This window comes from Macaca nemestrina, chromosome 14 (assembly GCF_043159975.1).
Source record: "Macaca nemestrina isolate mMacNem1 chromosome 14, mMacNem.hap1, whole genome shotgun sequence".
Classification (NCBI taxonomy): domain Eukaryota; kingdom Metazoa; phylum Chordata; class Mammalia; order Primates; family Cercopithecidae; genus Macaca; species Macaca nemestrina.
Genome location: NC_092138.1, coordinates 91357364 through 91369626, shown reverse-complemented (window position 1 = coordinate 91369626; position 12263 = coordinate 91357364). Strand labels below are relative to the sequence as shown.

Genomic DNA, 12263 nt, shown 5'->3' with positions numbered 1-12263 from the left:
TCCAGCAGACCTCCTCCCCTCTCATCTCCTCCCAGCCCAAATGCCTTCCATTGCTCAGCCCTTTGTAAAGCCTCAGATCTGGAACCATGCATGGCTTCCTCTAGCCTGCGTCCGTCTCTTAACGGACTTCGCTGGTACAGAATGATAATACTCTATGCATAACACTTGTTAGTTTATAAAACACTTTCCATTTACATTCCATCATTGTTCTGGGAGCTGGGAAAGTCTGGAAGAATACCCTCATTTCATAGAGGAGAGACTATAGGCCAGGAAAAGGGAAGGGCCATGACTCCCAGCCGAGAAGGTCACATCTGCTATTAGAACTCAAGTCCCTGACTTCTAGTTCAGCACTAGGTTCCATGTTCTTTTTAAATTTTTGTATGTAGATAATTGTATATTGGTATATACACAATATCTATGTATCTGTTCAATGACAGTATCTACCATGGAACTGCTAGGTGTGCCTATCTCTTATTTTTTTTTTTGAGATGGAGTCTTGCTCTGTTGCCCAGGCTGGAGTGCAGTGGTACAATCTCGGCTCACTGCAACCCAGGTTCAAGCGATTCTTCTGCCTCAGCTTCCTGAGTAGCTGGGATTACAGGCATACGCCACAATGCTTGGCAAATTTTTGTATTTTTAGTAGAGACAGGGTTTCACCATGTTAGCCAGACTGGTCTCGAACTCCTGACCTCAGGTAATCCACCCGCATTGGCCTTCCAAAGTGCTGGGATTACAGGCGTGAGCCACCATGCCTGGTCGTGCTTTTCTCTTTAACCCTAGCTTTCTAGCACCCAGCAGTATGTCTATGGTGGATACTTGCTGATGGAAAATACCTATGTTAATATAATACCCTTGACTCTGCTTTTCAGTGTTGTGATTTTTGGTGGGGCATGGGGACAGGATATGACATCTGCCACAGGAAAAGCCTCTGCTTTTACCTGAAGAACCATAATTAGAATGAAAAGAATCCAGGGGAAATGTGGAGGATTGAAAGGGTAGTGAGGCTGGCATTTATAGAATCTGACTTTCTTGTATTGGGTGGAAAGCTAGATGAAACCAGTTTCTCTCAGCCTTTCCTCTCCTCAGGTCTTGCTGTCCACCTTGTGTGTTAGCCCCGATTCTGCAAGGAAAGAAAGGGTTGAGGGAGGGAGCTAACACTTATTGAGACGCAGACATCCTGCGTCGGGCACTTGACAGGTTTTATTGCATTTGATCAATTATGTGGGCAGCCAGTATTCCCATTTGAGTGGAGAGAAAACCGAGGTTCGAGGAGTGGGGAAACGTGTAGCGGCTGCTCTGGCTCCAGAGCGCGCTGTGCCTTGCTGTGAAATAAACATTTGTTGGCTGGTTTTCCACTGTTATATTTATCAGTTACAATAAGGGGACATTAAAAACGAAAGCAGTCATATTGTTGTGAGTAAATTTTATCTCTGTAGCTTTAAAACACAAACAAAAATAATAATTCCATTAGTAGAGGAAAATTGTACCATACTACTGAGTATAAATTTTATTGCCACAGAAACTGTAAAACACAAAGATGATAAATGAAAAGTTGGAACATTTATTATTGGGAATATATTTTACTGGTATAACTCAAACTCAAACAAACTGAGTAATCATAGTACTTGTTAAAAATTATAGTCAGCTTCTTGACAATGTATGTGATTCAGACAGCAAAACACAAAGGTTAGACCTGGGCTGATAGGAGGGAGACAGCATATTTGCACTCTGGTAGGTAGGGTGGGGGGGTAAGGGAAAGGGGTAGCAGAGGCGATCTGTTTTATAGAGGAGGCTCTGTAAAGCCCAGGCCTCAAACCTTGGTGAGCAGGTAGCAGAAATTCATTGCTGGAGAAACCCTGTATCCAAGGCCTGGGAAGGCAGGGCTTCTCGTCCAGAATTCTTTCGGCCGTGTATAATGCTCCTCAAGGAGTGATAGAAATGATTGTGAATCACTGTGAATTCAAGACAGCGATGCAAAAATGAGCCCCAGGAGTGGGGGGTGATGGCATTCAATGGCATGAATCAGGAAATGGAAATGGGCACCTTGGCTGTGGCCAGCAGAGACCCCAGCAGAGGGTAGAATGAGGCCTCTCACAGCAGCTCAGCAGGAGCCAGCACTGTGTGGGCCTCAGAGGCCAAGGGCTAGCGTGCAGAGCACTCCGATCAGAGAGGAACAGGCCTACATATGTGAGCACATTAATTCTGAGAGGTAATCATCTCATTTTTCACATGAGGAAACTGAGGTGTGAGAGGTAATTTAGTGAGGCTACATAATTCACCCAGAGTCACACTGAGGATATAATAGAGTAAAAATTTAGAAGCAGATCTGTGCAGCTTCAGAGCCCATGTTCTTTCTTTCCAGTTGTTCACATTGAATTCCATTAAAATGATATGACACTGGGGCCTTCTGAAGCTTTATTGGTGAAAAGAAAAAATATATTAGTATTTATTTTCAGGCGACTCATGTTTGAGACTTGGACAACAAGTATGGTCCTCTTGACTTTCCATTGTTCTCAGTAAAAAAATTCACATGGCTTGTACATGTGAGTATCTGATCACATGGCTCTCAGTTGGAAAAATTTTATATATCTTTAAAGTAGGGCATGGGAAGCTGGTGGTGAATAGATTTGTTCTGTTGCAGTTTTTCTGAGAAACCAGCCTTAGGTGGAAGCATTTCCTTTATTATTCTGCCTTCTGGAAACCTGCAATCATTTTAGAAATCTGATGAGGACTGCTCATACAGTCATGTCCGACACTGTTTATCTTCTGGCATCGGTGGTTGTAGTCCTGCGTCTGATTTGGGCGTGCCATTCCCACCACTGCCCGTCATGTGGAGAGAATATTCCATGGTGCTCTAGCAGTGCTTACTCTGTGTTTTATGTTAGAGTAACACAGAGTACAGGTTGCTTGTGTAACCTCCCCTCTTCATACCCTAAGTGGTAGCTAGTGTGTGAACAGATTGATCCTGATGCATTTAAAATGCTTTTCCCTTCAGTTGGCAGAAGATGAAGTATGCAGACCCTTACTCCCGCAGATTTATTTTCGTTGCATACTGCTCCTTTGCACATTGGTTTGTCAGACCAGCTCTCTGCCCTCCTTGCACCACTGGTGGAAGTATACTTTGTTGGAAGCCCCCTGGTGGGAAATTTGGCAGTAGCTATCCAGAATCTTAGCAGTGGGCTTACCCTGTGACCCAGCTATTCCCTTTCTAGAAATCTGTTCTCAGGAAGTCACTGGATAGTAGACATACAAGGATGCTTTTATCATAACATGGCTTATTACAGTAAACAATTTCACCAACATTTATTGAATACTTACTTTGTACCAGGCCCTGTTCTCAGAACTTTGTGAGTATCGTCGGATACAATGTGTTAAATGAGAAACAATTTAAATGTTTTAAAAATAGAGAATTGATTTAGTAAACTATAGTACATTTCATACATTGAGTTAATATACAGCCTTTAAAAATGACGATATAGACTTTATTGACACAAAAGGATGTTTATGGTGTATTAAGTAACAAAATCAATTCACTGATGTGTACCAAATGGTTCTTTTTTGTAGAAAACGTCTGAATGGCTATATGCTAAAATGTTGACTTAGTTATCCTGAGTGACAAGATTATGGATGATTCTTACTTTTTTCTTATTTGCGTTTTTGAATGATAAATATTAAGCTAAAGAAAAAGAAGCTCAGCACAGGTCTGTGGGAGAAATGACTAACAAATATTCCTTGTCTCTCTGGGGCTGTGAAATGACCATCAGACTATCACCCTTGCATGTTTTACCCCGTGCCTCTTTTTGCAGCAAAGCAGTTGAGAGCTTAGCTGAAGCTGGTGGCTCTGAAATCCAGCGGGTAAAAGAAGATGCTCGAAAGAAGGTGCAGCAGGTGGAAGATCTCCTAACCAAAAGAATACTCCTTTTAGAAAAGGCAAGTCTGGAAATCCTGAGGGCAGTGTATTTCTTACAGTGGGTTAATAACAGGCGGGCACAGTTTCGTTTCTTTTTTCGTAGACCGTCAGTTTCAGGAGAAACAACAGCCACCCTTATTGAGCATCTCCTGGATTGTAGCCCCATTTCAGGCATTTTACATGTATAGTTTATAACACCTTTACCCTGCAAACTGGCCATTGTGGTCTTCATTTCTGTATAAGGTCACTGAAATACAGAGAGAAGTACTAACTCATTTAATAGGCCTAACCTAATACTAATAGGTTTAATCCTGGGTTTAACTATGCTGATTTTAAAGCCCATGCTCTTTCTATAGCAGCACTCTGCTTATTGTCTAGTTTAGCTCCATTATTTTAAAGATGTGGAAGCTGAAGGCCAGAGAAGGGAAATGACTTACCTCACATTAGTTAAGCCTGGAACCAGACTCTGACCTTTAGGCTACCACGTGTCCATCCAGCTCTGGTACCTGGTATCCGGCTTCCCTCCAACCATCCTGCCAGTGCTCATAGAATGTCTTTTCTCTATTAGGCACTGCATGTCACTTCTCCTTCTATTTATTCTCAGTTAGGTATTTCCTATCACTGTGATGGGAGTCAGGATGTTTCCTGGCTAAAAAATCCTGTCTCCTTATCTATTTTAAGCTAGTATTAAGTAATACTATTTAATTCTTGGTCTTTGATATCTGTTTTATCACAGTTTCTCTACCTGAAACTGGTTCTTTTTAGATATAGAGAGAAATGGCACCAGAAGCGCTTCTGGATACAAAGAGCAGGCACTGTTTTTGCAGTTTACAATTTTCCATTTATGATGTTCACATCAGCCCTTAAATTGTCCTTTTAGGGGTATGTAGCTATTAGGCCCAAAATACCTGTGTTTTAAACAGGCTTGGAGAGGGTTAGAAACTTAGTATAGGTCAGAATTGGTAGAACTAGAACCACAAGAAGGTTCTCCTGATCACAAATTCTGAATTTTAGCTAAAGTGTAATTATGAGATCTAACTTACTGGGTCATTTGTTTTTCCCTGTAAGTGCTTTCCCGTGTGTTGGGGTGACAAATCTCTGCTCTGTCACTTACTAGCCTTATCACCTAGGATAAGGTATTTGCTTACTCTGAGCCTCTGCTTCATCATCTGTAAAATAAGGACAGTGATACCTGGTTTGCAGCAGTAATTGTAATAATAACTGTAGTATTAACAATTTATTGTGGGCTTACCATTTCATTGTGTGAGACATCCTCCTAAGCTCTTTATAGACATGAAGGTAATCTTTTCAGTAAACCTCTGTGAGGTGAATACTTCTGTCATCCTTTTTCTTTCTTTCTTTTTTGTTTTAAACAGATGATGAAACAGGCACAGAGTGGCTAAGTCACTTGCTTAGGGGCACACAGGCAGTAAATATCAGGTAGTCTGGCTTCAGACCTGCATTCTAAACTGCTATACTCTACTGTCTCGGGATATAGCTTTTTAGGGTTGGATGCAGATGGGAGATAATACGAATGAAGCTCCTTGCTCAGAGCCTGGCATTTAGTAAATAACGGGCTTTGTTGTTGTCTAAGAATATGATACATGATTTTTTTCAGCTTTCATTGAGAGTGACAGGAAGCCCCGTGGGGAGATAGTGGTGGGGGCGGCACTGTGGAGGGCAAGGGCAGGGAGGAGGGAGCCAACATTTTTTTCTGAGCTTCCTGTGATGGAACAAGCGTTTGACAGTGACTCACGACAGCTCTTTGATGGGACGGTGGTTATCCCTATTTTATCGATTGGGAAGCTCAGGCTCGGAGAGGTTTAACAACTACCTGAGATCACACAGCAAGTATGTGGGAGAGCTGGTTTTTGAACCCAATTATCTTTGGTGTTTATCTTTGTGATGTAATTGGAGGCAGTTGGTGTGAGTAGTTAGAGATTCATATCTACTCCCAGGTCACTTTCATGAACACCAGAGCCTTTTTCCCTAACACAGACACTGCCTGCATGATTTACATAATTTCCTCATTGGCTTCTCTGACCTCTTGGGAAGAACATACAGTTGTTTTTTTTTTGTACCACCTAAATCACCTTGGAGATATAGAAAATGTACTTTAGAATTGTTCAGTCATTATCTTAAAAAAATAGGGCGGTGGGGGTGTGTGGGATGAATTTGTATGGAAATTATGGTGACTCTTTGGAATTTATGTATGTTTAGTATTGAGAGGAGCATTTCTCCTTGTTCTTCTTGAAGCTGTAAATATTGATCTGATTTTTCAAAACGAAAAATACAGTTCTTACAGAGTTGAGTCTTTTCCATTGGAAATGCCTATTACGCTTCAGGATACAAGAGGGAAAAATGGCTGGCAAGTGTATTTATTACCGATTCTCTCCATGTATAGTACAATTCAGGGAGGGGAAATATGCTGGAGAAAAAGTCATAAATATTTATATTTTAATCCAATTTCCTTTCAAAATGTTCCCAATTGTCTTGAAAAATTGCATCAAATGCATTTAATTTAACTCTAGGATGTGAAAGCCGCCCAAGCAGAACTGGAAAAGGCCTTTGCAGGGACAGAAACGGAGAAGGCTCTTCGGTTGAGTTTGGAAAGCAAGCTTTCAGAGATGAAGAAGATGCACAAGGGGGACTTGGCAATGGCTCTGGTCCTGGATGAGAAAGACAGGTCTGGCTCTTGTCCCTGTCATACCCTGACATCACATTATCTGGCAGCATGTTCCCTTTTCTTCCCTTTTATCCCTCCCTTCTCCCCGTGTTTCCCACAGGACTTGAGTGACTAACGGGAACAAGTCCAACACAGATAGATAGAAAGAAAACTACGGAGAAAATCAGGAGGAAGAGAAAAGGAATAGCATAGTCATATGAGGTCAGAGATAGTCTACTGATAGACATTCATGCTGAAAAGTTCTACTCAGATACTAAAGTTAGCATTTGATTTTGCCCGTAAGCTTCCTGGAAGTCAAAGGAAAAAGGGTGGAGACAAGATTCACATTGCAAATGAGGTAAAACAAGCTAGTAACTCAGGAGAAGTCCGGTTTTACTTGGCACAATCAGAGGAAATTTCTCTTGTGGTTCTTCCGAAAGTGAACAGCGAGTGACTGCCCCCACAAGAAATACCAGTGAATTCCATGTGACTTATTTTCCATCATATCTTTTAATGCAGCCCAAGGCACAAATTAGTACAGGGCAAGGTGTGAAAAATAAAACCATGTTGACCAAATACAGAGCTCTTTGATGATCCATGATAAAATGGATGCCTTCTAGTCTATTGGATAGTTGATATGGCCTTTAGGCAATCCTTTGTGCCCATCGTATTTTGCAACCAAACTTTTGGTAAAAACTTGTCAGGAGAAAGCTGATTTTATTGCTTACCATAAACCTTACATTTTGATACTCTTGCCTTATTTTGGCAGTCACTAAGTGGAAGGTTAACTAAATCTAAGTCCAACTGCTGGCTAACCTGTGACCTATCTGTTGAAGAGCCGAGCTTGGAATTTGATAGAAATTGTTCTAAAGCAAATGATCTGTTTCAGAGGATACTGACTGGCTCCTTTTTCTTGGTCATTTGGTGCCTGCCCCCTGCATTGACGAACACTACTGTGTTGTTTAGGTGCTTGGCCTAACTGCCTGGTTTCTCAACTGTTGTCTGCTTTTACTTCTGCCTTGGTACTACCTGTGGAGATTGGAGTCTGCTGCTTGGAAAATCAGATGAGCAAATCCTAATCCTTGGGATGGGATTATCTGTAAAAGAGAAGTAAATAGACCCAGAGGGAGAGCCCATGCCTCCATGTAAGTGCCCTAGCTTCAGCATTTGGAGGTGCGAGCATTTATTTGGTGCTCTGCGATCTTTTCTTAGCTTTGATCTGGAAAATGAAAGTTTTATGATTAATAATTTCAGGGTGAGTGAGGAAACTGGGTTCCCCATGGACCTTAGTGGAGTGAATATGTATCATCTCAGTTTACCCATTTGAGACCTTGTGTTTTTCTTGACTTCATGGCAAGGAAGAGAAACTTCCCTGGGATGTGCCCTCCTACTGAGCCTCCCCCCAGACTACTGCCCTTTCCAGGCACCACCCATGGAGCCACTAGACTGAGAATTCCACAGAACTATTTCTGTGTTCCCTTGTATCTCTGCCAACCCATCAGCAGTGAAGCCCTTAGAAGGCTTATGGGTTTGTCTTCCTTGGGGAGCTACAGGTCTGGAGCAGTTAAACTGGGAGTAGGGGACCCAGGGAATAGAATTTGTGAGCAGCCACCAAAGAAGAAACGACTGGCAGAATTCCTGGCGCCTGTGAAGGGGAAGGAGAGGGTTTGGGATAGGTTTGAAAAGAGGTCCTGGGACAGAGTGAATAGAAAAGGCCCTCTGAGGGGCCTGACAGATGCTGAGTAGTCAGTTCATTGGTTCTATTGGATCTTTATGCCTTTTGTTCGACAAATATTTCCTGAGCATCTTCCACTCAGCACAGTGGTGATGAGAATGTAAGAGGGAGTAATACAGCCTGGGTTCCTCTCCCCAGGAATCTCATTGTTTGAGTTGAAGCTTATCATCCAGCAGGGTGGGAGGGGTGGAGGGAGGAGCAAGATGATAAGGGCTAAGTAGGATCAATGCTGGGTTAACATATTTTATCGAATTCAGTTTAGAGGGATTAGGAAAAGTTTCCTGGGAGAAGTACTGGGATGAGGAAGAACTACTTAGACAAAGAAAGGGAAGTAACGGAACAGTGCAACTGAAAGTCCTGAGGTAAGAAGGAACACGGCAGGATCCAGGCACAGGAGGGTGCATAGCCTGGCCTGAGTGCTGTGTTCTGGAAAGGAGTGGGGAAGAGGTGAGGAGAGGGAAGCTGGGGGGTGACATGGACCTTATTGAAGAATTTGAGTTTTATCCTAAAGGCATACAAGAAGCCACCGAAGAGTTCAAGGTGGGGCTTCGGGGAATGACAAGATCAGATTTAAATTTAGAAAGGTCTTTCTGGCTGCCCTTAGGGAATGGATTGGTGCTGGGGCTGGGTAGAAGACTAGTTCTCAGGCTGATGCAGAAATCCAGGAAAGAGCTGATGGTGATCAAGGTGGACGTGACAGAGCTGGGAATGGAGGAAAACAGGCTAGAAGGTAGGGTAGACATGATGGGCTTGAAGGACTTGGTGACTGATTGGATTTGGGGGATGAAGGGAACGGCTACAGTGACACACCCTTGCCCAGGTGTTTTTTTTGTTGTTTTGTTTTGTTTTTTAAGATGGAGTCTTAACTCTGTCCTCCAGGCTGGAGTGCAGTGGTGTGATCTCGGCTCACTGCAACCTCTGCTTCCCAGGTTCAGGTGATTCTCTTACCTCAGCCTCCCGAGCAGCTGGGATTACAGTTGCCCGCCACCAAAAAAGCCTGGCTAATTTTTGTATTTTTAGTGGAGACAGGGTTTCACTATGTTGGCCAGGCTGGTCCTGAACTCCTGACCTCAGGTAATTTGCCAGCCTCCCAAAGTGCTGGGATTATAGGCATGAGCCACTGCGCCTGGCCCTTGCCCAGGTTTTGAGCATGAACAGCTGTGGGGTGGTACAGTTTATTGAATTTTGTTGGGGGGAAAAGAAAAAGAAGAAATGTTTTCGGGTGGAGGGAGAGGGAAGATGATACCTTCAGTTGGCATGTGTTGGGTTTGAGGGCCTGTGAGCCTCAGTGAGTGGAGTCTAGGATGTGGTTGGGTGTATGGATTAAAGCTTGAGTTAAAGGAAGTATAGATTCATTCCTTAACCAACCACTGAGTGTGGCCTTGGGAATGCGTGCTGGGAATGCAGGGCTGAACGTTCTCCTGCTTCTGTGGTGCTCTCAGTGTGGGAGGGGCCAGATGTTAAAAAAATATATGTCGTGATGGATGCTGTGATAAAGGTGAGCCCAGGGTTCTGTGCTGTGACAAAAGCAAGGTGTGATCAGCTCTGCCTGGGCATGGGATGGGGAGGGCTTGTCAGACAAGGAGTCCTGGGAGTTGGGTGAGGACGCTTTGCCAAGCAGAGAGAACAGCACATAAAGGTACAGAGCCTGGCACATTTTAAGGTGATCCTAGAGGAGAGTGGTCCTCTTAGCATGTGCCACAGAAGCTTGATTCTTCATCTTTTTTGGAAAGGGGACTTTGGGAAGGGTTAACGTGTATCAAGTACTTACTGTGTTCTAGGTGGTGGAGTCTCCATGGATGTCGGATCAGGGCTTTGCTGAAGGCTGCATCTTCCTGGGATTTCCCAGAGGTCTGGCTGGACAGGCACCGAAACCCAATGTGTCAGTCCTGTGAATGCAACTGTCTCTCGGGGATAGCTGTGTCCCAGGCGCACTCCCAGAGACCAGTGCAGCAGTCGGATGCCAGCTCTGGATTTTTGCTCAGGTTGTGGCCCTTTTTGTGGTGAAATTCTCCTGGTTGTAGGATCAGTATGTTCCCTCCCTGAAGGCAGGCCTGCCTAGGAAGCTAAGTCAAGGTCAAGTGGTTAGCAGAGAACCGGAGCCAGAGTCCTTGGTTTTGCCCTCATGAGATGGATCTAGATCTGCGACACAGATCGACTCACTGTTGGGCAGGGCAAGGTGTTGAATCTTTAGGGCCCAGGGACCCCTCACGTGGGTGGATGGACTCCGCCAATATCTTTCTGGGGTCCCACCACCCTTTTTAAAGGTGCATGCTTTAGCTACTTTATTGCCTTCAATCTGGCCTTTGAGCTGCTCTGTGTCTTTAAGGCAGTTAATACTGGGAAGCCCTGCAGATCAAATATGCCAACAGATATGTTCTATTTGGCTTACAGTATTTTTTAAAGTGTGAATTAGTTGCCAATATGTAAAAAATTGAATTTCATGCAGAAGTCTGGATTTCCACCTTCTCTTTAAAACCTAGGAGATTGGCAGCCCTGGGTATCGTCTTGCTGGATTGAGGCTACCCCTCCCCTTAGATGGGCCTGGTGCTCCAGCTTGGCCACAGGAGTCCCCACCAGGCCTGCCTACTTTTTCTATTCCCTATCTAGAACTTGCTTTAAGGTAACTAAAAAAAAAAAAAAAAAAAATTCAGTTTTATTGATGTAAAATTACATACAACACAGTGCTTCAATTTTAAGTATTTATAGTTTGGTGACTACCTCTCTCATTGATTATGTGATGATTTCAAAGTTGAGCCCCTAGAGGGCAATCTTACACCTCTTTCCAGGTTTTCTGGGGTATTGCACTGGTGCTGCCTGGCACCCTGTGTCCTAGTGCATTGCTAGGTACTTCGGTTACCTTTGTCTCCCTTTTTACCTTCATCCTGGGAAGCTGTGCTTCACTAGGGCAGCTCTGTCTGACTGCAAAATCTTTGTTCTTTCTACCAAACTAAGTTGCTTTCTAGGCTTAGCTGCAGAAAGGCTATTCTGAGGGTCTTCTGAGGAAATGCTAATTGTTACATGTTAAAAAAAAAAGTAATAATTGTAGCAACTGTCATTTGTTGAGTTCCACCATATTCCAGGAGCAGTGCAAGATTGTTTTAAATAGTTTGTCTCCGGTCCACAATCCCAAGTCACCCCTATTTTGTAGCTGAGGAGGCACAGGCTCAGAGAGATTGAATTACTTGCCATGGCCAAGGGGCAGTTGATATGGGATAATTTGGTAATTATATTGTGTTATTTGATAACACAGCCCAGAGAGGGATATGTTCAGCTGTTCCTGAGGGGGGCACTAGGGGTGCAGGTAGCAAAACTTCCTGGAGGGGAGGTGATGCTTAATTAGCTCTGGCAGGATGAATGGGTGTTTGTCAGGTAGAGGTGGGGGTGAGGTGGGGGTAGGGTGGGAAAGGGCCTTTTAGTTAGAGGAATAGCATGAGCAAAGGCGTAGAGGCATGAAACAGTCTGGCTTTGGGAGAGAACTGGAAGCGAGGCTACTGAGTGGAGATGGAGAGGGCGATGGTTTCCTGTGAGACTGAAGCTGTCGGCAGGGGCCTCTGATCTGGTAGGCTCTAAGACCTGGGACCTGGAATGCCTGGAAAGGAGTTTCACCTTTATCTTGGAAGTCAGTGTTTTTAAACTTTGCCCTGAGAAGCCTTGGCAAGACATTCCGTTTTTTCCACACTCACCTGAACAGCTCGGCTTCATTGGTTTTGTTTGCTTAGGTTTCAGTGACATTTCTTTTGGAGAGAGGACTTCTTGGCCAAAAAAATTAGTAGTCCGCTGCTGTTGGTGGGGGCCGTTGAAGGTATTTGAATAGGATCACAGCTTGGCTAGAGTCTAGAAGCTCAGAGTTGAATTGACTGGAGGCAGGCAGGGGACCAGTTAATGTCACACGAATTCTGGCGCTTCATCTCCTACCTGCAAAATGTGATTCTGTTTATGTTCAGCCATTG

The 12263-nt window shown here is 43.8% G+C and overlaps 1 protein-coding gene across 4 annotated transcripts in view; it reads left to right on the top strand.

Annotated features, from left to right (window-relative positions):
* The window catches only part of LOC105487136 (CDK5 regulatory subunit associated protein 2), a 191185-nt gene that overhangs the window by 36831 nt on the left and 142091 nt on the right, over positions 1-12263 (top strand). For all 4 annotated transcript variants that reach the window (XM_071078251.1, XM_011750442.2, XM_011750445.2 and 1 more), the window contains exons 6-7: positions 3807-3930; positions 6442-6596. In XM_071078251.1, the coding sequence (XP_070934352.1) occupies positions 3807-3930; positions 6442-6596 (279 nt within the window). The remainder of the gene's footprint in view (positions 1-3806; positions 3931-6441; positions 6597-12263) is intronic.